Raw genomic sequence first — 25,482 nt, forward strand, 5'->3', positions numbered from 1 at the left:
GGAACGAGAGAGGGGTTTCCAGTTCACATGTTTGCTACAGTGTCAAATGAGTTGTGGGCGTTAAATGCATAGACTGGGGGAATTCTTTTTGCTGTTGAGGGCCAAAAAATGTCGTATCTGGCAACTGGCCCCCGCAATGTGTAACGCGGTACTTGGATTTAAGTCCGTGGCATCGGTGAATTCTTGAGCGTATACTTTTTTCAATATAGTTTTTGTTTAATTTTGTCTGAGAAAATAGAAAAAATACTTTTCAATATCCTTCCATAATGACAACTAACGTGTTATTAAGATGCCCCACTTCAAGTTCCTCTATTCACGCTTCTTGCAACACTTTCTTTAGTCAAATATCTACTCCAGTATTTTTGAGGCTCAGACCTCCTTGATATAATTACTGGATGCCCCTTAATGAAGCACGCAAACTTGTTAGAACACATAGGGGACAATTCCAATCCGGATCGGAAAGCACTCCGACCGAGTCGGATCTGGAGTGTTTTCTGACCGAGCCGGAGGCCTGCAGTCCGACCGAGCGAGTACGATGCGGCCGCATGCTGCCGCACTCGGTTCGGTCGGACTCCCATAGGAGTCAATGGGAGCCGGTCGTACGACGCGTACATGGGCTCCCATCGACTGAATGGGTACGTCTCGAACAAGTGCGCCCCCTACAGTGGGTACGCGTCGGTGCCATCCGCACCGTACATGCCTGTGTTGGGGAGACCCATAGGTCTCCCCCTGTGTGCGAGTCGTATGGCTGCAGGTGTCAGGGGATCCGACGCGGATCCCCGAAGTCCGACTCCGGGAGCTTTTGTGAGCCGGACACTCTGCCTCGCACAGGCTGTCCGACGCGTGCATTGTACTGGCTTGGTCGTAAATCGCATCCATTGCATGCCACGATTAGCTTACGACCGAGACGTACGGAGCGGTTCAGACCCGGAAACGACTCGGTCGGTGAATTTCATGTAGCTCGCATCGTACTGGCTCGGTCGTACAGCTGTACGAGTCGGCCGGAAAACACACGTACGGCTCGTAATTTTTCCGGCCGGATCGCGTTCGGTGCCCTTCCGACCCGGATCAGAATCGGCCCCATACTGTTAGTAATGTGGATTGGTTGGTTTTGATTCCCTTTTGTCTGAAAACTAGCTTCCAATCGCAAAGTATTGAATTCACCAGTGTGTGCTTCCCACCTGTCTCACCAGATGGAGTTGAAGGCTCAACATATTTTAATATTTAATAAAGATTGCAAATTATGCCTCGGTATTTTCTCCTCGCCAGGACAGCAGTAAAAAGTGCCGCTATTGATTCAACATCCTAGAAAATGTTCTTGGCGATACCCCTTTCAATGCCTTACCTGCCACACTCCAAAGTCACTAACCCTGGTGGATCTTTACATTAGTCAGCTAGTATTAATACCACAATCACTAATTCAAGGCTCAGTAAATTAATTATTGCTCAACCCTTGGTAGCTTAGCAAACGAGCAGTCAGGGTTAACTTAGGAGACAGGTATGTGTAAAGCATTTAATACCACCAAACAGTAAATAGGTAACAGACACAACACATAAAAATCCAACACCAATTTATAAAAATAGAGACTACTGTTCTCTTTTAGGTAAAAATAGCTCCAAAAAGGCGTAAAGGATATCTGGTTGCGCTGGACGGAACAAAGTCACAAATACAGGCCAACCGCGATGGAGTGCAAGCTGGACACAGGACCAAGTTAGGCCTGCTGAGTATTGTACCTTATGTCTTTAGTGTGCAGTCTCTTTGCGTGGATTGTGTCATCCGGCATCGGTTCTGAGGAGCTGTGAGGGTTGCAATGAGAGGTCCTGAGTTATGCCATGTCGTGCTGCGCCAGTTCCAATTAATCTGTGTGGCAAGACTTTGCAAGGTTTCACGTCGACTTGCTTCGGTTCTGTTGAAGCTGTGCAGCAAGGCTTTGTGAGGCTTCACATTGACGTATGCAGGTTCTGTTCAACTTGGCAACTGAGCAGCAAGGCTTTGTGTGGCTTTGCATCGACCCGTGTCAGTTTTTTTGGGGGGATAAGTGTCCGCTTGCCCTGGCCAAGAGTTCAGAGGCTCTGGGTTATCACATGGGGCTAGGACTCAATCTCTTACAATGCACTTGCACAGTCCAGGACAAGCCCAGTTACAACTGGTCATCTTGGGTGTCCTCTCTTTGGCTTTGCAGGTAACTTCATCAGCTCTTTTGTCCCTGTTGCTGGTCAGGTAATCCACTCATTTCCTTTTGGAGTCAAACACAGTCCTTTCTTTGTGGACCCTTGTGAGTGTAGCAGGTGCAGTCCTTCAGAGTGCAGTCCTCTCTTTGGTGTAGTCCAGGGGTCCAGCAGGGCAGTCCTTCTACTCTTCTTCTTTTCCAACCAGTGATCTGAGGAGCTCATGCAGTTCTTCCATATTTATCCTCCATTCTGGGATGGCAGAAGGGGGGGGGAGCCTAACCAATAGGGGCAAAGCTACCTCCCTCTGCTATGACCACTTCCTGAATACAACATTCTCCCAAAAGTCAAAATAATATCTCCTTGGTGTGTGTCTGTATAACCCACCCCAAAGGCGTAGCTATAAACGAACTACCCTCCCATTCCAGCCCCTCTCCTAATCTAATTAGGGCGCTCCCATCAGGCTAGAGATCAAAGAAGAGGGGTGGTCTGGGTCCTGTGACATCGGTTTTCTGCAGAGTCTCCTGACTACTGAATACTTTCCTGCATTACTCATATGAAATGTGACCTTGGCAAGTTGTTGGGTTTAACGTAACTATTAATCTGATATTTTGAATGATATAACTAGCTAGCTCCAATCCAAGGTTAGATTTGATCAAATTTAATAAAGCTTTTTCATGTTATCCAATAGGGCTAGCAGCACTACAATAGGGAAAAACGACATTAGACTGCTTTTCCTTACCAGGGTATGCAAGCATCTTTTATATTGTCCCTGCTTTTTATACCTATGCACCTTGGCCTAGGGTCACCTAGGGCAGACCTTAAGGGTGACTTATAAGTAATAAAAAGGTAGCTTTGGACTTCTGAAGTGCTTTTAATTCCAAAGTCGAATTTCAACCCAGTTTTATTTTAAAATCAATATTTCATGTATATACAAACGGTTTCTGTTTCATATATTTGCATACACTATTTAGGTGGCATAGTGTTGGGCCATTTGAGCACACAATACTCTTGCAATACATGTACTTACCGTAGACTGTTGATAGATATGCAAGCAGCTCTTTTATTACCAATGCCATCTCTGTTTTCAGATTTATTTTAAAACCAACCTGTCATTCGGCCCATGTAGACAGACAGATGCAGATCTACACCAACGCATAGCGGCTGCACGCGTCTTTCTCGGAGAATATCATTCAATAGAAACACTTTACCATAGGATTGACTGATTGAGTCCCCTTACAATTTTACATCAGCAAATTGAAGTCACCGCACCGGATGCTTCATTAATTACGTTCCTGAGACCCAAAAGCACTGCACGGATCGCTGTGCTCTCCATCCACCTGATTCACCACACAATGCCATCATTCCTGTTGTCAGCCTCCCTCCCCTCACATTGGGTGCCCGGCTGGGTCCCATGTGAGTAAATCCTTTTTCTTTCTCACTTCTTTGTGCTTCACACTCATCATGTGGCTGTGCAACTATTGGATCAGATGTCCCTACATCCTTAAGTCCTGAAGAGACCCATCATTGCACAAAGGGTCGAAAGGCCATCGACAAAAACTAAAGCAACCATTACTCAGCGCTTATTATTTCACAAACCATTAAACGTAATGGGGTAACCCAGTGACCCTCAGAACCTGGGTATGTATATAAAGCAAAAATAATGGTTCTGTTGGGAGTACGCTCAGTTTAACTGACATTAAATGTTTTTAGATGAATATTGGATTTTTCACTTAATCACTTTTATACACACACACACAGAGATAAGTAATTTGAAAAAACTGAGAGATCAATTTCCTTTTTAAACTGTAAACTGTCGTACGTTCTCGACGTGCCGGACAGTATGTCCGGCACGTCGAGAACTGGAAGCTGATTTTTTGCGCTCCGAATTTCGGTGATCGTTTTGACGGCACCGTCACTTGACTCGTGACTGCTCAACTCCTAAGAATTGATATCTAACAGACGAAGATTAAAGTCCATCGAATTCATCAGATGTGACAGTACGATTGATTAATTATTTTTTCGAGCTTTCAGGCTGACATTTAGATTATTGTCCTGAGGAAGACCCGCCATTGATGCGTACAAACTCGCACATTAATCTAGGGTCGAAACGTCGACGTTGTTCATCAGATTGGTCCATGCAATTTCATCATTCCAAAACAGAAGATAATTACTGTGGTGTCATATGCAATTTACTCTGGATCAACTTCATTTAAAACACATTTTTGTTTAAGTTTATGTTTATTCAGTCTGATGTAATGTATGTCAATTGTCATGTCATTATGCATTGTTGGTCATTATATACGTTGTGATTTATATGTTTTTTGGTCAGTCCTGTACAGTATTCATATATATGTGGAGCTAAATACAGTTTAAATTACTTATCTCTGTGTGTGTGTGTATAAAAGTGATTAAGTGAAAAATCCAATATTCATCTAAAAACATTTAATGTCAGTTAAACTGAGCGTACTCCCAACAGAACCATTATTTTTGCTTTATATTATTTCACAAAGACGCTGATTTCATTTTGTTATTGTTTAAAAATGTTCGACTTTACAAACATTGTGAAACCAAGTGTATATGTCACAAATATGTCACTAATGTTTTAGGTTCCATGTTCACTGGGGACACTACGCACCATTTTCTTTGTCTTTGTAAAAAACAGTAAAAATCTTTCTTTATATAAATAACGATTGTCATAACCACCAACATAGGTGTATATATTTTCTTCTCCTTTCGGCATCAACTTAACCCATTTCCTTTGCGATTGCGCACACAAACATTATCAAAAATTGTTGTATAATTCCACAGGAACCATTGTTTCTGTTTATACTTAGACCACCCTGGTTCCGTGTGAGTAGGGTCTCCCTTGTTTCCTGTTCTTTGCTTTAAAATGACATCAGACACCCCAGCAATGCGCACTTAAGTTCTCTAAATCTACCTGCCCTACCATATACTAGGGGCTGACAGGTATGTTCTCTATGCCAATTAAAATTATACCAATTAACATGTACCTTATAGAGGATAGAGCACTGGTCCTGGGTCTAGTTAGCAGAGCCCAGGTTACTTCCAGAGTCAGGAACCACTGACATCAGTCCAAAAATGTTGGTGATCAGGGCAAAGCAGATGGCTTTTTTACAAATTCACTCAGGCTTATCCCCAATCTTTGTGTGCTTATGAACCCCTGCCTATTAAGAAAGCAACCTTGACTACTCCACATTTGTGACATTCCAGTTGTCTGACAACAAGATGGCTGCTAAGGCACTACAATATAGTTAGTTATTGGCTAACATGTCTCTTACTGAAATCCCAGAACTGATGGTTTGTGCCCTTGGACTTCCATCCCATTTCCACCGTATCCAGGAGCCATTGTTTTGGAAGTAGGTACAGTTGAGCCACCACCTCCTGATAAAGACCCAGGGGACAAAAAGATTCAACTCCAGTCCTTTGATTCAGTACCAGCAGCGTCTAATGAGATCAAGGAGTGGGAGACAAAGAGCTATTAACACCACCTCACAAGCACAAGCTGGTTACGATTGCACCAGGAGTTAATTACTTGTGCCATAAATGCAGTCATCTGCTAATCAGTGGAGGTGGAGCTCTTCAGTGTGCTAATCATGCTCTGTGAAAGTACTTAGTAGTGGCTGGTCTGCCTTAGAGACCACCAGCAGTAGATTCTGTTCTCAGGGAGCCATGAAAAACTTAGAGCATCTGAGGCATAGTTGTTCCCAGCTGCGCTCTCTGCCCTTCACAGATGCCAAAAAAGTGGGTGATGCGTCAACAATGTCAATGCACCTCTGTTAAGTAGCGGAGCCCATGTATGGTATCACTATATTGGCCCAAAGCAATCCACATCCCCTTTTGAGTCAAAGCCTATAATGTTAAAAGCAAAACGACAAGTGTGAGAGTGCAACAAGGTGCAACAGTCATGACACCAGCTACTTTTCTGTTCTGGATTGATAGAAATCATGCATGAGCATAGGTAGGTGGCGGCCTCAGACAGCCAATTAAGATCAAATTCAACACATTTTTGATGTAAGTAGCTTTCTCTTCTTTTTGTCTGAGGTGTGATCTACTTCTGAATTTCTAGTTGTGTGAGAAACTATCAGAAGAATTATTCGTGAGTTGGGCCCGTTGTTTGGACCACACAAAACACAAGAGTAAAACAGATATTCTAAAATGAACACATACCAATATTGATCATCACGTCAATTGTGCAATTGTGTTAGCAGTGGTATGCATGGTTTGTCAGTAGTTGGATAAGGAGTGTATTGTCTAGTTGAGTCAATAAAAAGTCATAAACAAATTAATTGTCATTGAGATGTAATTCTTGAGAATGAATCAAAAACATAAGCCTGCAGTAACAGTGAACTCAAAAATTGCAATCAACCATATTTGTTCACAGCTATGTGTTTTTCTGCATACTCTTCAAACAAACTATTAGAGAATTAGAACCATGAATTCAGAATATGCGAAGATTTCATTGGGCATTATTGGCCATTATAAGGTCTAATTCCTTCAAGGCCAACCTCCAGAAGCCCTTGAACCAAATCTTAGCATTTCTGTATCAACACTTCATCTCAAATCCCAGTACCAACTTGCCCAAGTTGGATAGTACAGAAGAAATGTCCTCATCCTTAGGTTTTGTAAATGAGTTGTTTGTTTGCATCCTATGCCGACCAATCATTTTTAAATGATGCTTGTTGATCATATTGAGTGATGTTACATGTACATTTAAGAGACTACCTCACTCAGCTGTAGCCCAAAGAGAGATGGCCATTAAGGATATATAAGAGAATTCATTGTCATCTCTTGAGTATTATATTATTCTTGCATTTACACAGCACTTACTACCCCAGACAAGGTGTTAAAGTGTTTTATGGCAGGTAGCACGCTACTCATTAACCGAACGTTGGTACTTAATTCAGTGGTTATTAGTTGTTGTTGTAAATGTGTTGGCTATTGGGATGGTCTTTTGCTCAGAGGATAATAAAGTATTTCCTCCAGTTTCTAGTGGTGAATTAAGATAATAGACACTTGGTGTCAGCATTACAGTGAGTTTTTTCGGGATAAAAAAATTGTATATGTAAATATGCTGAAGGAGGTTCAATCTATTGAGATTGCACAAAGGGGAAGTTGTTATTAATGGGAGTGGAATTAGTAGAAATGTGATCAAATGAATAGGTATTGCAGGAATGGTTACTAAGGAGAGTTTATGTTTTTTTTTATTTTATTTTTTAAAGGGGTATGGTTAGTTTACTGAAGTATACTAGAGAGTAAGGTAGCAGGTATGTTATACAGCAAGGTACATTCAGAAGCATTAAGACATGCGGGGGAAGAGAATATCATTAAAAAAGTAAAGTAGGAAAGACGAAAATCCCTAGCTACATCTCAGGTTAATTTCCATGCAGGTGTTTTGGAACATTGTGATGGGATGCAATCTTGAAAAGTATAAGGAATAGAAATAAAATGTTAAAAGTTGGTTACTGATGAGGAGGCGGTATACCTTTTTGCGTCCTAGGTTGTTTGTTGGTTGTTGATAGTGTTGATATAGTTTTTCTATTTTTTTTTACTCTTTACTCACTTACTTTACATGATTGAAATTTTTGACTTTTTACTTGTTTTTTAAATATGGGACACTGACTTGCGTGGTATATCCAGATAGTGGACCATTTAGGTATATCTGGTGTGATTTTGATGAGTGGAAAATACTTGTGTCATGGATTCACCATCGCATTGTGTGTTTATTTGAGACATTTGCTTGGGTGGTAAATTTCTAGGGGATGTGATTCTCCCTGATATTATGGGTTTGTTTGTAAATAGATCCTGTTGATTTACAACTTCATTTATAGTAGAGATTGTTGGTGGGTAGCTGTCTGTAGGCAGAAAATGAGAATTTGGGAATTCTTTTGTAGGATCACATAGGGAATAACCAGGTCTTTACCATCCTTCTGAATTCTAAATGATTTTCAGTGGCTCTGATCTTTGCAGTTAGGGAATTCCATGGTTTTGCAGCTTGACTGGAGAAAGTAGTGCCACCCATGTTGTTTTCCTGTAAGTAGGAATTATTAAGCGTGGTGCTAGTTTGGAATGTACGTTCTTGGTTTACAAGTATGTTGTTATTTTTGCCTGAATTAATTTTTGTTCTTGTGCTTTGCCATTGATAGCTGTGTGTGATGCACAGTAGTTGGAAAGAGGATCTTCTTGCTGTTGAGAGCCAGTGTAGAGCCTTCAGTATGGGAGTGGTGTGGGTTCTTATATTGACATGTAGAAGTAGTTTTGCTGCTGAATTTTGAGTTGTTTGTAGCAGTCTGATAGTTGAAATTGTGGTATAGTTGGCTCGTATAGTCAAGTTTGGAAAGGATGAGTGATGTTGCCTGCACTTTTTGAGGGAATCCAAGTTGCGAAAAGGTGCATCTAAGTGTATGCATTGTGTAGAAAGTTGATTGGGACAGCTTCTCTACTTGAGTATTCATAGAATTGCAGAGTCAAAGAGAATTTAGAGATTTTTCACACATATAGCTTTTCTGGAGAGTATTCCAGAACATCTGTTCTGAAAAATACAGTATCATAATTTTTTTAATCAGCACAAGTCAGTATTTTAGCTTTTGGTTTTGCAGCATTTACCTTGAGATCATTTCATGTCATCCGTTTATCTACAACTATGAGACAGGTGTTATGTTTTGATGTTCCTATGTCTGTACAGGTTTCCAGTTTTAGAAGTAACTATATGTTTTCTACATGTGAGTTTGAAATTGTTGATAAGGTATAGTAGTGGTTTCATGTACATGTTAAAAAGTAGACGTGTGATCATAGATACTTGTGGAACTCCTGTTTTTATGGCATAAGAATTTGAGGAAAAAAGTAGTGTGTGAATCTGCTATGAGCATGTTTAGATAAGAGGAAATCCATTTCAGAGCAATGCCATCTATCTCAACTTCTTTCAGACTAAGAAGTAATGCGTCATTGTGTACTGTGTCAATAGCTGCTGAATGGTCCAGGAGAAATAATGCTGTTACACCATTTTTTGTTAACTATGTTATTTAAATCATTCCAAATGGTGATAAATGCAGATTCTGTCCCTTTTTGTAGGCGTAATCCTGTTTGCAGACTAAGAGTAGTTGATTTTCTTCTATGAAAGCTGTAGTATGGTGCAATACTGCTCTTTCTTTTAGAGTAGAGGTGTAAAGTTGTTATTATGCAGGTGTATTCAAGCAGAGTTCCGTGTTATTAGCTACCTGCAATTCTCAGAGGTTCCCGCTGCTTTGCATGCCTACATTCTTGTCTGCCTTCCTTTCACAAGTAAACACAAGTGTCATTTGGCACCAAGTGAATGAGGGTATAAGTTAGTCAAAACCAATGTATACATCCTAATTTCAAAGATAGTATTCTGGTTATTCCATTTATATTAGATAAAAAGCATTGCGACTTTTTTAGTCTTATTTTTGTTTTTTATTATTGTAATCCTTAGTCCTCTTCAGACATTGTCAATATAGCAGAGCGATTTAGGACCCGCCAACATGTGTTTCACCCCTTGTGGCGCACAGGCGTGGGGCCTTTTGAAGGCGATTCACCAGTTATTTGGCTGAGTCTCAAAAAAGGTCTGTCTGTGGCGAGAATATTATTTATTTTTATTCCCACCTTTGTCCTCACAAATGGCATCCCACTGTCTCCTCCCATCAATGCTTCCAGGTGTGATTTACAGAGTGAAAGCAGTCACTTTGTTAATCAATATCAACTGCTTTGACAGGTTATTCATTTGTGTCTGGTTGGTGACCCCAGTGGTGCTTGTACCCTAATACATTGCATTGCAAATTGAAATAGGAAGTAGGGCTTCACACCCACTTCACCTTCCAATCTGAAAAGGGTCATAAAGTGTTTTTTGTGAATCGAAAAGACATTTACAACTCGGAAAGTACCTTTTGTATGTTATGATTTCCAAACTGCATTGTGAATTATGATCTGAATGTGCTGTTATTCGGTATCAAAATTCAACTTACCTTGACAAACCTTTGTGAATCAGGTCTTTTTCGATGAAACTGGCTCCTTTCAATCCAAGCTGGCAAAGAGTAAGGGTAGAGGCAGAGCTTTCACCAAACTGCCAAGTGGTCTCCTAAAGAAAAAAGCAGAACTTTTCTCTAGGGGTATGATTAATATAGCCTTATAGCCCGCCGTAGCGGGCTATACCGGCCATTAAAGGCCCGCTGCAGCGTTAAAGGTCCGAGCCGAAAGCGAGGGACTTTAGCAAAAGCAGCGGGACTTTAATAGCGGTATAGCCCTGCTACGAAGGGCTATAAGGCTATTAGAACATTCTGCCACTAGAGGGCAGAATGTTCTAATAAATTAAACAAAGGCTTCTCGAAGCTCGAGGGGAGTTAAATCCCCTCGAGCTTCGAGAGGCTTTTGTAAAACATTGGAATGTTGCTCTGCGGGCCTTTACAGGCCCGTAGAAGCATGGAGCACTCCATTGTCTACAATGGAGTGCTCCACATTCCAATGTTCTAATTTGTGATATTCGCTTTTGAGCAAATACATGAAATCCAGTAAAATTATGTGAAATTAAGCCTAATTATGTGAAATGCAAAGCGGGCATGTGGCACTATAATGTAGCCCAAAATGCGTCCCTGTGTCCGTTTTAGACATGACTATGCATTTCCCAACAAAATCTTTTTTTTAAAAAGCACCAGGAAGGACAGCAGTGTCGCTCACGTTATTCCTGTGCTTTCGCCAGTGCTGTCTTAACACATGGGCACAGTGGGCACTTGTCGTGGGGTCCCACGAGCATTATGGTCCCGTGGTTATGTACACAGGGCACAGTGCACTGCTTTGCCTGGGGGTCAATAATGCTGTTAAGATGGCCCTGGCTCTCGCCCTAATATTATACTGCAAATGGCGTGCATTTACAAATAGTGACTCGATAGTGTAACTTCAGGTACTTTGTATAACAAGAGTAATGCACAGGAAATTTTGCCAGTGAAACGCAAATGTGATGAGGGCCTACTTTTCCCATACTCTGAGCCGGTCACAGAATAAATAACAAGCATTTGCAATGCAATTGGTCTCGCCTTTCGGACCTTATATGTATTAAGCTATGCAGCACATTAGCCAGGGTGCTGTAACATCTACTGTTCTTTAACATGGAGGGAGAGTAAGCACCAAACTGCGTGACACACCAGGTATGGGAACACATGGAGAGAAATATTGCCTTACAATGGGAAATGGTATAGTGCAAAGCTCTGTCGCCTAATATAAGATCAGTGCCTTCGGGGTCATATCACTGAAAAGACAAGATTTGAAAAACTATTATTGTCTACGGTTGCTCATGGAAGACAATTTCTATGGAGTGCAAATTAGAGAATGCTAAAGTGATTCTGGTATTTTACTGACCTCTGCTGGTTGTATTCTATCAGGAAAGTTAAATAGAGGCAGTTGCCAGAAAAATTAAAAAAAAGAAAGTCCCTCAGCAGAAAGCAATTCTGGTATTTTACTGACCTCTGCTGGTCGTTTTCATCAAGACAGTTAAATAGAGGCGATTGAACAAAAAATAAGTCCCTAAGCGGAAGCAGACAAGTCCAAGGGCTGATCTCCAGAGCCTACAAAGTACATACACATATAAGTATATACTAAAGTATATGCACTAAAGTATATACAAGAGGTCTTGAATGCTCGACGTAAAAAGGAAAGTAGAACTCTTCCCATAGTGTCAGCCTGCCACCTAAAGATAAAACCAAAGCCTTTCCTAGGAAGGTAGTTTGCCTCTGCCACTTACATAAGAAACAGGGTAGATGTAATAAACAAGAACACCTGAAGGCGCGAGCTATCCGATAACAGGACTTGGAAATTCGCACTATTGAAGTCAACCATATTTCGTGCTTGCCTGTTCGGAAACCAATTGCAGGCAGAGAAGCATCTGTATTGTTTTGAATTCACGCTAACTCTCAATTTGTCACAATCTTTTCTGTCTTTAATTCTTTAAAATGTTCTGTTTATTTTCTTCTAGGCTTTGGCCAGCCTGGGAAGCATAATTGCAACGAAACCCTCATGTTAGAAAGGCTGCCCATTTGCGGGAAGAAATTTGAAGACATGATGAAGAAACTGGATTCAACCAAATGGTGCAACCTGACAGAGTTTATCATGTGAGCACAATTATTTTAGCATTCACCAGCACTGTTCGTGTTCTATGTATGTTATTGTTTGCTTGCATTGTCAGCCTTCTCGACGAAAACCCGGATGTTTCAAGATTCTCGTGTTCAAGAAAGGATTGGCCTAGGTTGAGGTAAACATTTGTGTGAAAATAAACGTGAGCCGAGAAAACATATTTATGGACTATGAAATGCACAATAGCACATTACTGGAGTGCAGAAGGCATATTCATGGTTCCTTTATTTTATTTAAGGTTTTTGTGAGGCCACTTCAGAGTGCTAGGTGCTGCGATGCTGTAGGACTTATTAGTCAAGCTCAACGCAGGAGTTCCAAGTGGACAGGTGACTTCTTACCCATCTTGCCAGCAGTCTGTCTGATGGCGGCCCTTGGAAGGGTCTTGTAGGGGGTACTTGTGCAGGATAAGTAAAGGCGTGGTTAAGAGATAAGTTTTCAAGTTTTATTTCTAAATTTAAGGTAGTTATGCTTATGCTCAATTTTCAGAGCAAAGACAATCTCATTCCAAGGGCGTGGCTAAATAAATGACCTTGACAGATTTTCCTCAATGTTTCAGGTGGATTGCTCTGTTAAGACAGATACGACCATGGGTTTTTGACCCTAACCTTCTCCTGGACTGGTAGTGTCCCATTAGCTTTTCCAGGCAAGGCAGGTCTCTGCTGTGGGAGAATTTATACATGATGCATAGCAACTTGCAGAAAGCCGCTGGAGTGACAAGATCCTGCTTTTCAGATTGAGGCGTAGTCTGGCAGCCTGTGTCTGGATCATTTGTAGTTTACCAGTTGGTGATATTTGTAAGCCTGTGTAGACAGATGTGCAACAATCCAGCCTTGATAGTGTTGATGATCTTGTGACTTCGATGAAATGATTGGACTACAGCAGTGTGTGTACCATGCTTACCATGGCAACTTGGAACTTGGTGCTTTCGACCGTTGTTAATTTGTTGGACAATTAACATTTGCTTATCGAAAATGAAACCTACGTTTTTTACATTAATGGATGGAATTGGTGGCTAGCATAGTGAAATTGGCAATGATATGAGAAGTTCTGGGATGTGCTGAGCTCGTCTCTGACAGTTAGAACCTAATTTATTCCCCATTCAAAAGGAGGCAGCTTTCCCTCTTCAATGATAACATGTGTTCCATTCATGTGAGGTTGCTGTTGGCATCTGTTTTCTTTCCTAATAAGAGGTGGATTATATACAGTTTACATATGAATCCAAGTGAGTATAGATTGAAAACATTGAAAAATCACTTCTTTATGCCTCACAGATTGCATGCCAAAAACATTTTACTGCGGGACCTAAGGTCTATAGAATGAGATTTGATGTTACGGCCCTTGTTTAGACCCTCCTCCTTTCTGCATAAATTAATGTATTTATAAGTACTCCAAATGGAAAATAAGAAAGGCAGAAACAATACAAGTAGAACTACTGAGGTAAAATTCTATTTATTACAATTGTTGATGGAGGGCACACCATTTGTGTGGTGCAATAATGGTGCGGCTCTTGCTAAATATGGCGCTAGCTGCCTATTGGAAAAGTCTGCCACTGTAGTACACTCCCGCTGCCTGATGTGGCTCCCTGTCATCCTGTCGCCTCAATAAAATACTCCAGTTTCACTTGTTTTGCATCCTTTCAGCTTTTCTACTAGGAATCTTTGGCCATATTTAATGCTATGATTATTCTCTTATACATTTCTGACAGTTTTCCACATTCTAACACTTGTGGTACCATATTCATTTCTTTGCTTCTACTGTCCCACTGACATAGGACATGTTGTGACTTGATATCCCTCTTAACACTGAGTCCACACATTATTATTCCATAACACTTGTCTCCCTTTACAATATAATCATGCAAGTGTCTCCCATTGGTACACGGTCGTGTCTTTACTCTCTTTGAGACGCGGTAGAGTGTGCAGATTTGGTCAAGAACCCTCTCATTCTTGTCCCTATATTCACATTCACTGTAGAGTGGCAGCGCACCTCTCATTTTACTCTTCCTAGACCCGAGTGAGAGACTTTTTCCTGGCCTTACTCTCAAGTTGTAGTGGATTTGGCAGTGAGGAAAAAGAGGAGTGTTCGGAATGTCAGGAAATGGTGTAACATGGGGAGGACTGGGTGCAGGGTAATGTGATTCCTTACTGTGATTTCCTTGTTGCGGTGGATGTTGCACGGGGTTTTACCTATGGTCTTTGGTGCTCTTGCAGATAAAGTCCTAACACACATAATGTGCAAAATTAATCAACTGCAGTGGCTAGGAAAGATATTTATAGAAGAGTAATTCTAGCAAGAAGTCCTTATCTCCAGAATTTACTTTTTTGAAATAAAAATAATATATTCTAAGTATGGCGAAGAAAAGCATGGAAGATATATGTATACCATGTAGATAAAGGCCATGAAATGAGAGAATTTCGCACATAGAGGTTTGCTCAGAGAGGTTTTGATGGCAGTGACATGAAATGCACAGTTCAAGGGACAATGCTGAGGAGAGGCACGCGCCGTGCAAATGAGGGAGACACCGGGAGCAGAGGCGCATAGTTCAATGCACAGTATGTGCCTGCCAGATGGAGTAAAAACCACCTCTAAAACAAGTAAGAGCAGGGACTACACCAAGAGGCTAGTCTATTGCCCCCCCCCTAAAATGATCTCTTAGAAATTGCTCACCCTATGCAGTTTGTCTCTCTGCCTAAGACAGCAGTGTTTTGTAAGATGTCAAGCAATGGAGGAGAGGATGCCTTCCCTGAAAACAGCAGGAACACATTTAAACTGCTTCATTAAGAGGCTATGAGGGCCCTTGTTTGTGGTTTGGGGGAGCAGTTTCAGAATACACCACTGCCGTAAGGGAGGGGTCTCATGACTTTCCCTGAAAAGACGGGAAAGGGAACTTCCAGGATTTAGGATCTGATGAGATTACCTCTCAAATTGTAGCAGTCATTAGGAACCACAGTAAAAGAATATCTTGACCAGAGAACATAGTTTACAAAGTAGCACACAGCAGAAGTCTATGCTCTGTGCAAAGGACACCCCGGCACCCGGTCACAACTCTTGCCATATGCTCTTTTTGGACTATGCCTCTGTGACAGCAAACCATTATTCTGTCCGGATAAGATCTGCGCAGCATTAAAAAATAAGGTGAGCCACGGAGAGGTATGATCATGAAACTGGATCTCCACAATTAAGGAAGCCATTTATTAGAGCTACGTCAATTGTATTTCCACGAGGCTTTTCTTGATGAAAATAGAACTATGATGCAAGGGCAAATTGGTTTTGGATCTGTTGTATCAAATTATCAGAATATTCGATACATGCTATGTTTATCGCTGAGAAATCAAGTGAATTGAGTAGAAAATATTTATTGTTCTTCTAAAATCAACAAAAGATTAGGCAATTCAAACTTGAAGTAGTTTTTAGGTCTCGCCTGACCCAGCGCATGCGCTGGTCTGGCGAGACATTTTGTGAGGGCTCCAAAAAGTGCTACCAGGCCAGCCTAGACCTACAGTGCATGTGCGCGGGCGCGCGTGTTGCGCTTTACCGCGATTACTTTCACTTTCGCTTTGATGTTCTCCGTGAGGCTTCAATACATTGCAGCAGTTAAAACAAGCATTGGCATAGCCAATAGGTCTCGCTTTTGGGACCTTATAAGTGTTTAGTTATGCAACTGTTGCATGGTTAAACACTTATATGGTCCCAAAGGCGAGACCTATTGGCTATGCCAATGCTTGTTGTTGTTTGAAGGCTATCTCAAGGTTTACTATGCTACAACATCTGTTTCTTTATTATAAACATTTTAAAGACAAAATAGTTTGCAAATAGTTTCCGTGTTCACAGGAAGGTAGGATGGTTCAACGGCTTGTTTGAGCACTATTTGTCTAGTGTTTGTATTTGTTCTCATGTGCAGGTTTGCATCTGAAAATAGCAAGGGCTTCAACTGCGAAGCTTTCACTGAAGGTGACCTGTAGGTGTAAACCATATTATTTCGATTTCATATTACCTCACAACAACATTATATTACACAGGTGTAGCTCCCATGGTTGGGGGTGGGTGGGGAATGCACATTTTAAGACGAGTTCCCCCTAAACTTTTGTGACTGCCCCTAAACATTACATGCTTCCTTTGACCCTTTCCCACCCTGGATATGGTTGTTAGGGTGACTAACCGTGCGTAAATTTCATGGACCGTCCGTTATTTTAGTATGATGTCTGTAAGGCGTCCTTAATTTCTTATAGACATCATACTAAAATCAAATTGGGGAATTTCGGGAAGATATGCTTTTCCACTGGAGAGGCCCCTTGAGTTTAAAAGTTTCCACTCTGGGCCTCTTGCACTTATCTTTTAATCTGTAGACTGAGGCTGCCTGCAGTAGCCCCTCCCAAACCTCACACAGACTGTGGACTTGCCCATTGTCATTCTGACTGCAGACGATTATCACAGATAGGATGACAATGGGCCCTATTATAGTGACCGCATGTGGTGTGCCTTCTCCTGCACAAATCTTGATTGCAGAAAGGGCCTGGTGTCGCTTTACAAAGATGCACGCATACTGAAAAACTATGAAGTGCACGATTGTCTCAGCCTTATATAAACTTATTTTGGTTGTCTATTTACCTATATACTATTGTGCGACCTCCTCTGATAGGTCTGTAAAACGTATGTTTTGTCCCAAACTTCTGTCCTGAATTTTGACCTTCTGTCCTAAATTTTTGGCCTGAATTTTGACCCTTTGTCCTGAATTTTTACACTGACCGTCTTGAATTTGCACCCATGCCAGTTGGTCACCCTAATGGCTGTAGATTTGTTCCTGCCAAGAGCAGGGCTAAACTCCTTTCACTTTGGGAAGGGGAATGGAATACCCTCAAACTTCCAGTGGATCTTGGGGCAGTAGTTTCATTATAGGGCAAATATTTTCCCAGTGGAGAAAAAAAAGTAAAAAATGTGACAATGCACAAACGTGCTGGCATTCATCTGTGAGCAGCTGTAACTTGCTTGCAATTGTGCATTGTTTAAATTTGGGTGAGTATGCAAAGAAAAAAGGAGTTCACAAAATGCTTCAAGGATTACACTTCTAAAGATGCTACTGGATCAGCTTTCCAGCTGTGCCCTTGGACAGATTTGTAAATTCCTAAAAGTGTAAAATAACAACAATGCAGGAGAATAAAGCTATTCTTATAGTGTTATGCTTATGTGGTCAATCTGGGCCAGGGGTTTTAATCCCTACTTCAACACTTTACGAAATAGAGCCTGATTATGAGTTGGGCAGAATTTGATCCAGAAATTCCTGACAGCAGGAATTACTGCTACCGGCCAGCATCTCCGCGTTGAATTCCACCATCATGATTTAGACCCCTTGAAATGGGGAGTATCTGTACAGACACAGAGCTACCAAGCGGAAAACTACCCAGCCTTCCCTATTTTGAGTGTTTAACACTCCCATTTCATTTATTTTATCTGCTATTAATTTGCAGTATTGTATACCTGTTTACCCCACTTCTTAAAGAATTGTAAAAACAGTGATAATGTCCAAAGGCTGAAAGAGACTATGGGTTATATCACACTAGCTGTGCATCGGAAGTGTTACTTTAGGACAGACTGTGTCACAGTTTTTAAATAGTTGAAGAACTAAAGGAGAGGTATTTTACCACGATGTGGTAAACCATTGTGCTTTTGACTAGAAATGTAGCTGAATTTGTTGGTCTCTCTAAACTTAACAGCAGAACATAACTCAATAGCATAATACAAAGCAACTTAAAAACACAACAAAACCAAAAATAGCACAGCACACTAAAAAACATCATAGCAGAATATAACACAACTCCCACAATCCAATAATTCAGCACAACCACACATGGGCACAAACAAGACATCCCACCACAACTAAATGCAAAACAACAAATATGTAGAAACATCCTTGTTACACATATATATACTTTCAGAATCAGTCTTTATAAAACGGTGATAAGAGACACACTTACCAAGCACTTCCGTACTCACCACCAACGACGTAATAATTAGTGAATATTGCTTTATGAGTATGGCAAGGACACTATGCATCAAAACATATTAAAAGGGACCCTTATGACAAACTATGTAATAAAAGCACAAACTCAAGACGATGCCACAATAATGATTTGCAATCTCTGCAGCAATGTGTGAAGTAGTAGTGAGAGGAAAAATAGCACGGTGTAGCAGGTCCAGGGTCAAAAGCTCTAGGAAACCCACTGAACACCAACTATAGCTATATGTTACTAATAAGTGAGCAGTCACAAGCACAGTTACCTTGCAGTTACCAGGGCCATGATTTGGATGGTGCAGCAGGTGCAGTGGCACAGGGGCCAAAAGCAGTAAGAAACCCACTGAACAATGATTATTGCTGTATGTTGTTACTAAGCATGCAATCACAAGCGCAGTTACCTTTCAGGCACCAGGGACATGATTTAACTGGTGCAGCAGGTGCAGTGGCACAGAGGCCAAAAGCTCTTGGAAACCACCGAACACCAATGATCACTATTTTTTACCACTAAATATGCAGTCTCAAGCGCAGTTACCTTGCAGGGACCAGGGCCTTGAGCACAATGGTACAGCAGGTGCAGTGGCACACAGGCCAAATGTTCTAGAAAACCCACTGAAATCCGATTATTGCTATATTTAGCTACTAGCAAAGAGTCAGGAGTGCTTTTTTGGTTGTTTTGTAACTATTGCATCTAAAGTATCACTGTAACAAAAGCTGTAACGTATTGAACTTTTCTGTCTACCTACATCTTATGTTGCATTCTGCACATTTATATGGCACATTTTCACAGTTTTGGTATGGTTTTAAAATGCTTCTGAATCTGGACAAACTGACGCATTGACATGGGCATTCTCTATTCATTGTAAACATTATAAAAATACTTATAAATTACCATATGACATTCCATACCAAGTCAATAGTTCTCACTTATGAGAGATCTATCGGCTTTGTCAATGTTTTGTTAGCCATTTGATACAGCAGAACTAGCTTCAGTGTAGCATTACTGACAATACAAAAAGTGCTATAACGCGGACAGTGCTAGTGTGTCATACAGCTTTTTACATTACTTTCAGCCATTTGCAACATAGCTAAAAACATTAGCTAAGCCAATACATTTCACATAGGTAAGACCTATTGGCATTGCCAATACCTTTTAAGGTTTTTTCTTAAATTGCACAACTGCTCAACAAGCTACAACTTACAACAAAAAACAACTTATTATTAAACACATAGGCGAAACCTATTGCGTTTACCAATGCTTGTTTTCACCTGTATTGTGGGCCGTCACAAGGAGCATGGTGTACCATTAGCCACGTTGTAGCATGCCCCTTTCTATGCTGCCTCAAATCTATTTCTAGATTATTTTTTTTTAAAGCTTGTCTTTTTTTTATTTTTTATTAATGATGAGGCAGCTAACTCAGAAAAGACACTAGATGTCTCTCAATGGTATGTAAAAAATATGTTTTAGTACTTTGCTTTGAATCTGGCGCCACCTAGCTTACATAGAAGAAACAGGGCACTGCATGTGTTTTTTTGCTGCAGGCCACACAAAAACCTTCAGACAAGCCTGCTTGTCTTCACTAAAATACGTGTTGGATGAAAATTATTAGGTTATTCATGCTAATTTATCTTTGTTAATATAAATGGAAATTTACATGATATATGTAACTGAATTGTCTTTTTTCTCAGCCTCAGTGTACAAAAAATGCATATTGTAATAACGCATATTGGTTATCTCGATTAGGCATCTGAGGAGCTTGAGAACTTTTTTTAATATTGATATAAAATACGGAGATTATTAGCACACATATTTGTTTTGAATATGTCTTCCAAACTTCTCTGGTATTTTGCAAATCATGTAATGTGCTGAAAGACTGTTAATTTATTGGGGATGAATCATAGAATGGCTTGAAATTATATATTTCTTAAAAATCCAATACGTAGTTCACCGTTGTATCATAGAGTGGCCTGAAGTTATATATTTCTTAAAAAGCAAGTGTTTATAACACCAATTTATGCAGGGATATTTTTGCAAAGGGCTGTCTTCATTTCTAGTTGGCACAGCCTCCTGAAAATGAGTTAAATCCTGTCTCTTTGGAAATTTTACATTACTTTTAATACATAATCCAAGGGAAGTACTTTTTAAACGATCCAACAGAAGGTTTACATTCATTGACTCCCATAGGGTTTCAGTGAGAGGCAGGGAAGAATGCCCCATAGAGAATGCCCTCCTCACCCCTGTGAAAGAGCACACATTCAGATAAAGCAGTCCTCTCATCTAGGTCTCTCCACGTCTTTATGTCTGGCTAGACAAATGAAGGCATCATATGGCAGCAGGGTTGTGTGCACTGGCCAGACTCTGTCATGCACACAGGATATACACAGTGTACTGCGAGGAGCAACCAGTCTGATTTTGTGTTATTCGAAGTGTACAATATGTCCAGTTGACTTGGTCGTTTAGCATGTGCTGCACTCAGAACACTGTGCAACGTGTCCTCTGGTTAGCTTTTATGCCCCTCTAAAAAGCATGGATGTCCAATATGGGAGGGCTGGTACAATCCCATATCTTTAGGAAATCCTCAAAAGAGACATTTTCATACAATGAATCTAAATGGAATAATTTGCATAATCAGTGGTTCTACTGAGAATCTACGATGGAGTTGATCCTTCTGGGCCTTCAGAAGGCACTCATCCTTTAGTGGGATTACTGTTCCCCCCTCTTGAGATCTTTGAAATAACACCTCCGGACCATACCCATGGTTGGACTATTAGGACCATTTGTATTTTACCTAGTGTATAATTGGTAATAAGTAAGAACTTGGATCAATTTTGCAATGGTTAACTGCATTAGTTAATAGTAGCAGCTGGTGACATTGGAAAGTGGTAGGGCGTAAACGTTTGGTATGACATTTATGTAGTGAGAGACGCAGGCAAGCTTAATGGGCAAACGTGTGGTTCAGCCTGGATCCTCCTCCAGTTAAAGTAAAAATTGAAAAAAAGATCTGCACATCTTTTTCCCCTTCAGCACCCTCTTTTCACTCTTCCTGGAATGCACTTCCTTGCATCTCCCTCCCTCCACCACATCCAAACATACACTGCACTCTCTCACATTTAAGCAATTTATTTTACTTTTGTTTTTGCTCTGTAATTATTTGGCCATCTGTGCACCCCCTTCACACATGTTCACAAAATTACAACTGGAATACATGACCATTGTTCTTTGTGCTCTGTAGAGAGGCCAGCCCACTGGCAGGCACTTTACTTTGACTTCAGCATCAGAACTCTCAATCAAAGCCCCTCATAAACACCTGCACAGCTCAAATAGTGTACGGAAAAAAATGCAGAAAGAAACACAACTTGATTAAATAGCTAACTCTCGATGGAGGCAAGATTAGAACTAAATCGCTGACATGCAGTCCCTCAACATTTCTAGCACTCATTCTTCATAAATCAATCCATGTTTTTGGCAATAATGTTGTTATAGGCCTGAAGATCGGGTCGGTTTTAATGTCATACAGCAGATATCGAGCACATATCTCGTCTTTGCCCTTGACTCAAATATTTGTATCAACTTCACAAGGGGACAAGAACACTGGCCTGCTCGTCTTTTGCATCCAATTCACTGGGGAACAAATGCTGCTGCTCCACTTCTAACTGGGACAGGTGCATGCAGCCAGGGTCTGGGGTGTCACAGTGGTGGAGGTTAGTATGGCGAGGGGTCTTAGCACAATATGTATAATGGAAGATTAGCATTCTAACACTTACCGTTACCGAGAACAAGGCACCAGATCACACGTGCACAGTGCTTGCATCCACTCATACATGCAACAAATGGGTATGGGTGGGATCTATGCTTGTGAATGATGGACGGCTGCTCTCAAGCAGGGAGGGAGACTCTAACGTCCCAAGCCATGATGCTGACTGCATCACTGGTGTATAGGGAATACTGCCATAGACTTCAAAGGCAATTATTCATTACAAAGGGCTTTAGAACAGTAAGCCCTGTGTCGTGACTCATAGTTTAGAAAGTTGATTTACTGCCTAGCTTCCGTCTCCTGATTCAGGGTGGGGCCGACAGCCTGGGACAGACAGCCAAGAGTTAAAAACATCAATTTGGTTAGAGGTAAGATCATATTTCTAAATAAATCGATCTATTTAACCCCTTGGCTGCGGCAGGAATTCCGCCGCAGCGCTGGGGGGGTTTGGGGGCAGCGCGGTGGCGCTGTGCTCATGACGGAGCCACTCCGTCATGAGCCACGGTTGAGCTGTGCTCATGACGGAGTGGTTCCGTCATGACTCCGCCCACTGCGCTAATCGCCCGCACAGGCGGGGAATCAGCGCAGCGTGGGAGGAGCAGCGGCCAACGGCCGCAGCATGACGGAACCACTCCGTCATGAGCACACGGCACCCGTGGCTCATGACGGAGTGGTTCCATCATGAGCGCTGAAGGGGTTAATATTTGTACAGGAATGTGAAGGAAATAATGTCAGGGATACGCACCCCCAGAGCCCTAATGAAGAATCTGCCCCTGTGAAACACTGACAAAGCCAATTTATATGTCTTGTAAAGCAAATTTAGCCATACCTATTGACTTTGCTGTTGTTTGTACAGCATAGTTAACGCACAGGATTCCCTTAAAAATGGAGAAGTGTGAAGCTTAAAGGGCTGATAATGCAACATGTTTGCTGCTCAGTTTCCATATAACAGAAGCAAATATTGCAGCTACCACTGAGATCCTCCAAACCAACTGCAACTGAAACCCCCTACGAATGGGTTCACTATTCTATCTCACTCTCACTGCCTGTCATGCTCACAGTGGAGTAGAAATGTTAGAACTGGTGTGTTCCAACCGCGATGGTACTCCCAATCATGGTATAATGACTTGCAGTCTTCAGAGGCCTCTGGAGCAGGTTCAAAAGGGTGTAGTGAGTGCCCAGGGCCAAAAGTGGCTGCCACAGCTATGTGGGGACTGGTAAGAATCTGGCAGTCTGCAGCATCCTGTGAGCATGCACATCAGATCAATGCACAGACAGCAGTGGTGCAGGGGAGGATGCAATGAATTTCCACTGTTGGAGAGGCTAACAGCACAACTGGACTGTCATCACCATCATCTCCTGCTTTCACCTGCAAGAGAACGCTGAAGCCATCATCTAGGGAACAGGGGTGAACAAGCTGGGGGTAGGGGGGCTCCATTTCTTGCTATATCAAATAACCATGAAAAAAAGCTACATCTCGCATATTATCAGTGGTGAATGCAGGCAAGCATGAGACCTCTGAAAGAGTCTATGTCATCAAGTTTTAGGAGATGATTTGCACCCTCACATCCTGTCGCAAACCCCACATCACAATATAATGAAATTAAAACAATTCCAATGTCGCTGCAGCACATGCTGGTTAGATTTTCTGGAATTAAAATAGCCCATGGGAGATTCAGCCAATATGGTAGACAGTGTTCAAGCCTGGCAGCCATGTTGGAAATCTCGCCAAAGCTGTAGTACAGAACCTGGCTTTGCCTGGGTCCTCTGTGTGCCAGAGCTATAGACATTTCATTGTGAAAGTCTTTTTTTATGTGCTAAATCAACCAACTTTAATGGTATAGGCAAGCATGGCTTATAGACTGAATGCTGGCGTTGTTTTTATATAAATCAGACCACATAAAAAAAAAAATCATTGAAAGCTAATTTTTACTTGCTATCAATGCTTTTGATGTACACATCTGTAAAACGGTGGTGGCAGATTCAAATCATAGTAAACAGCCCATCGAGCCAATGCTTGAAGTGGGCTCAGCCAACCAAGCCAATTGTTGGAGATCCACAGCTGCTTTCTGAAATGCTATGTGTGGGTAGCGTGTGTTGTGCTGACAGAAGGTAAGGCCAAGCACTTAAAACTGTGTGTTGCCTGACTTAAAAATGGGTTGCAGACTTCTGTGACGTCATCTAAGGTGTCTGGCTTTCAAAAGTATTTGCGTTTGTAAAGAAGCCTAATGATAATTTTCAAACTCCAGAATTGTTTTTTTTAACATTTCTTCAAGCACAACAATGCACACAACAGGAATATAAATAGAAGAGCTTTGGTTGAGATTATGTTCCTATTTATATGTTTTGCCATTTTCTTTTTGATTGATAATTGGATCTAATGGTGTAAGAAATGACAAGGTGAATAAACAAGATAAGTAATCATTACACAACCATTTTGGGCATTTGTATAGCAGGTTATGCAAGGCCTTCTGATAAAAATAAAGCTGTTGTAGGCGATAGCAATTCAGAACCCCCACAAGTGTCCCAAAGAGGTCACCAGATTGTAATAAATGGCCTAGAGACTTCATTGTTGCTAGAGGAAAGGCTGTGCATAACTATAAAATAGAATTTTGTCTGGGGGTAACATCAGTTGAGGATTGATAAAAGGTTACAAAAGCAGCAATTAACAAGATCACAAGAAAAGAGAATCTGGATCCAAGTCATAAATTGGCAGGAAGCCCAAGGATGCAAAAAACTAATGACCGCAGCAGATGACATGGAGAAAAGGTGCTCTTCGCTTTTTTTTTAATTTGATGGGACAAAATAGTGCCTTGAGAACGGGGAGTGTGTGTAGAGCTGAAGCTTCATATGAATGGCAAAAAGAGTTGGAACCTTGTGCAAAGCAAAGCATACTGGCATGATGCATCCAATACAGAGAATGGGAGGAAGTCAAGAGGGTTGGGCAAAATAACCCAAGCCAAAACCTTATCGAAGAGCAAAGAAAGTAGGGAAAGGAAATAATTAACTGTTCTCACACAAAAACGTGTATACCGTTTTTTTGTCCGAGAATGAATGAATCCGTCAACAATTCTTTATTCGGCCTTGTGCCATAAAAGATGCTGAATGCAGATATGTTAAAGTTAGTTTTTGCACATTAAAAGCAACAAAAAAACACATCGGCATCTATTGCACATACACTCTTGAGATCAGATGTTATAAAAGTTCAAATAAATTGGACCGTATTTTAAATGCATATTGACTAAATTGAACTGCCGAAAAACAAATAACATCAGTAGGAAGCTGAAGTAAGGTAAAAGATGATTTATAACATCGAATATTAAAAGAGCGAAAGGGCAGTAAAAACTGTTTCCTGGTCAACGAGTAAAATTGACACAACTTAATAAAGAG

At 41.2% G+C, this 25,482-nt stretch overlaps 1 protein-coding gene across 1 annotated transcript in view; it reads left to right on the plus strand.

Moving 5' to 3' along the window:
* RAMP3 (receptor activity modifying protein 3) overlaps nt 1–25,482 on the plus strand; it is a 1,003,044-nt gene that overhangs the window by 561,127 nt on the left and 416,435 nt on the right. Inside the window, exon 3 of the mRNA XM_085607369.1 lies at nt 12,170–12,305. Coding sequence (XP_085463495.1) covers nt 12,170–12,305 — 136 coding nt within the window. The remainder of the gene's footprint in view (nt 1–12,169; nt 12,306–25,482) is intronic.

This window comes from Triturus cristatus, chromosome 5_2 (assembly GCF_964204655.1).
Source record: "Triturus cristatus chromosome 5_2, aTriCri1.1, whole genome shotgun sequence".
NCBI classification, from domain to species: domain Eukaryota; kingdom Metazoa; phylum Chordata; class Amphibia; order Caudata; family Salamandridae; genus Triturus; species Triturus cristatus.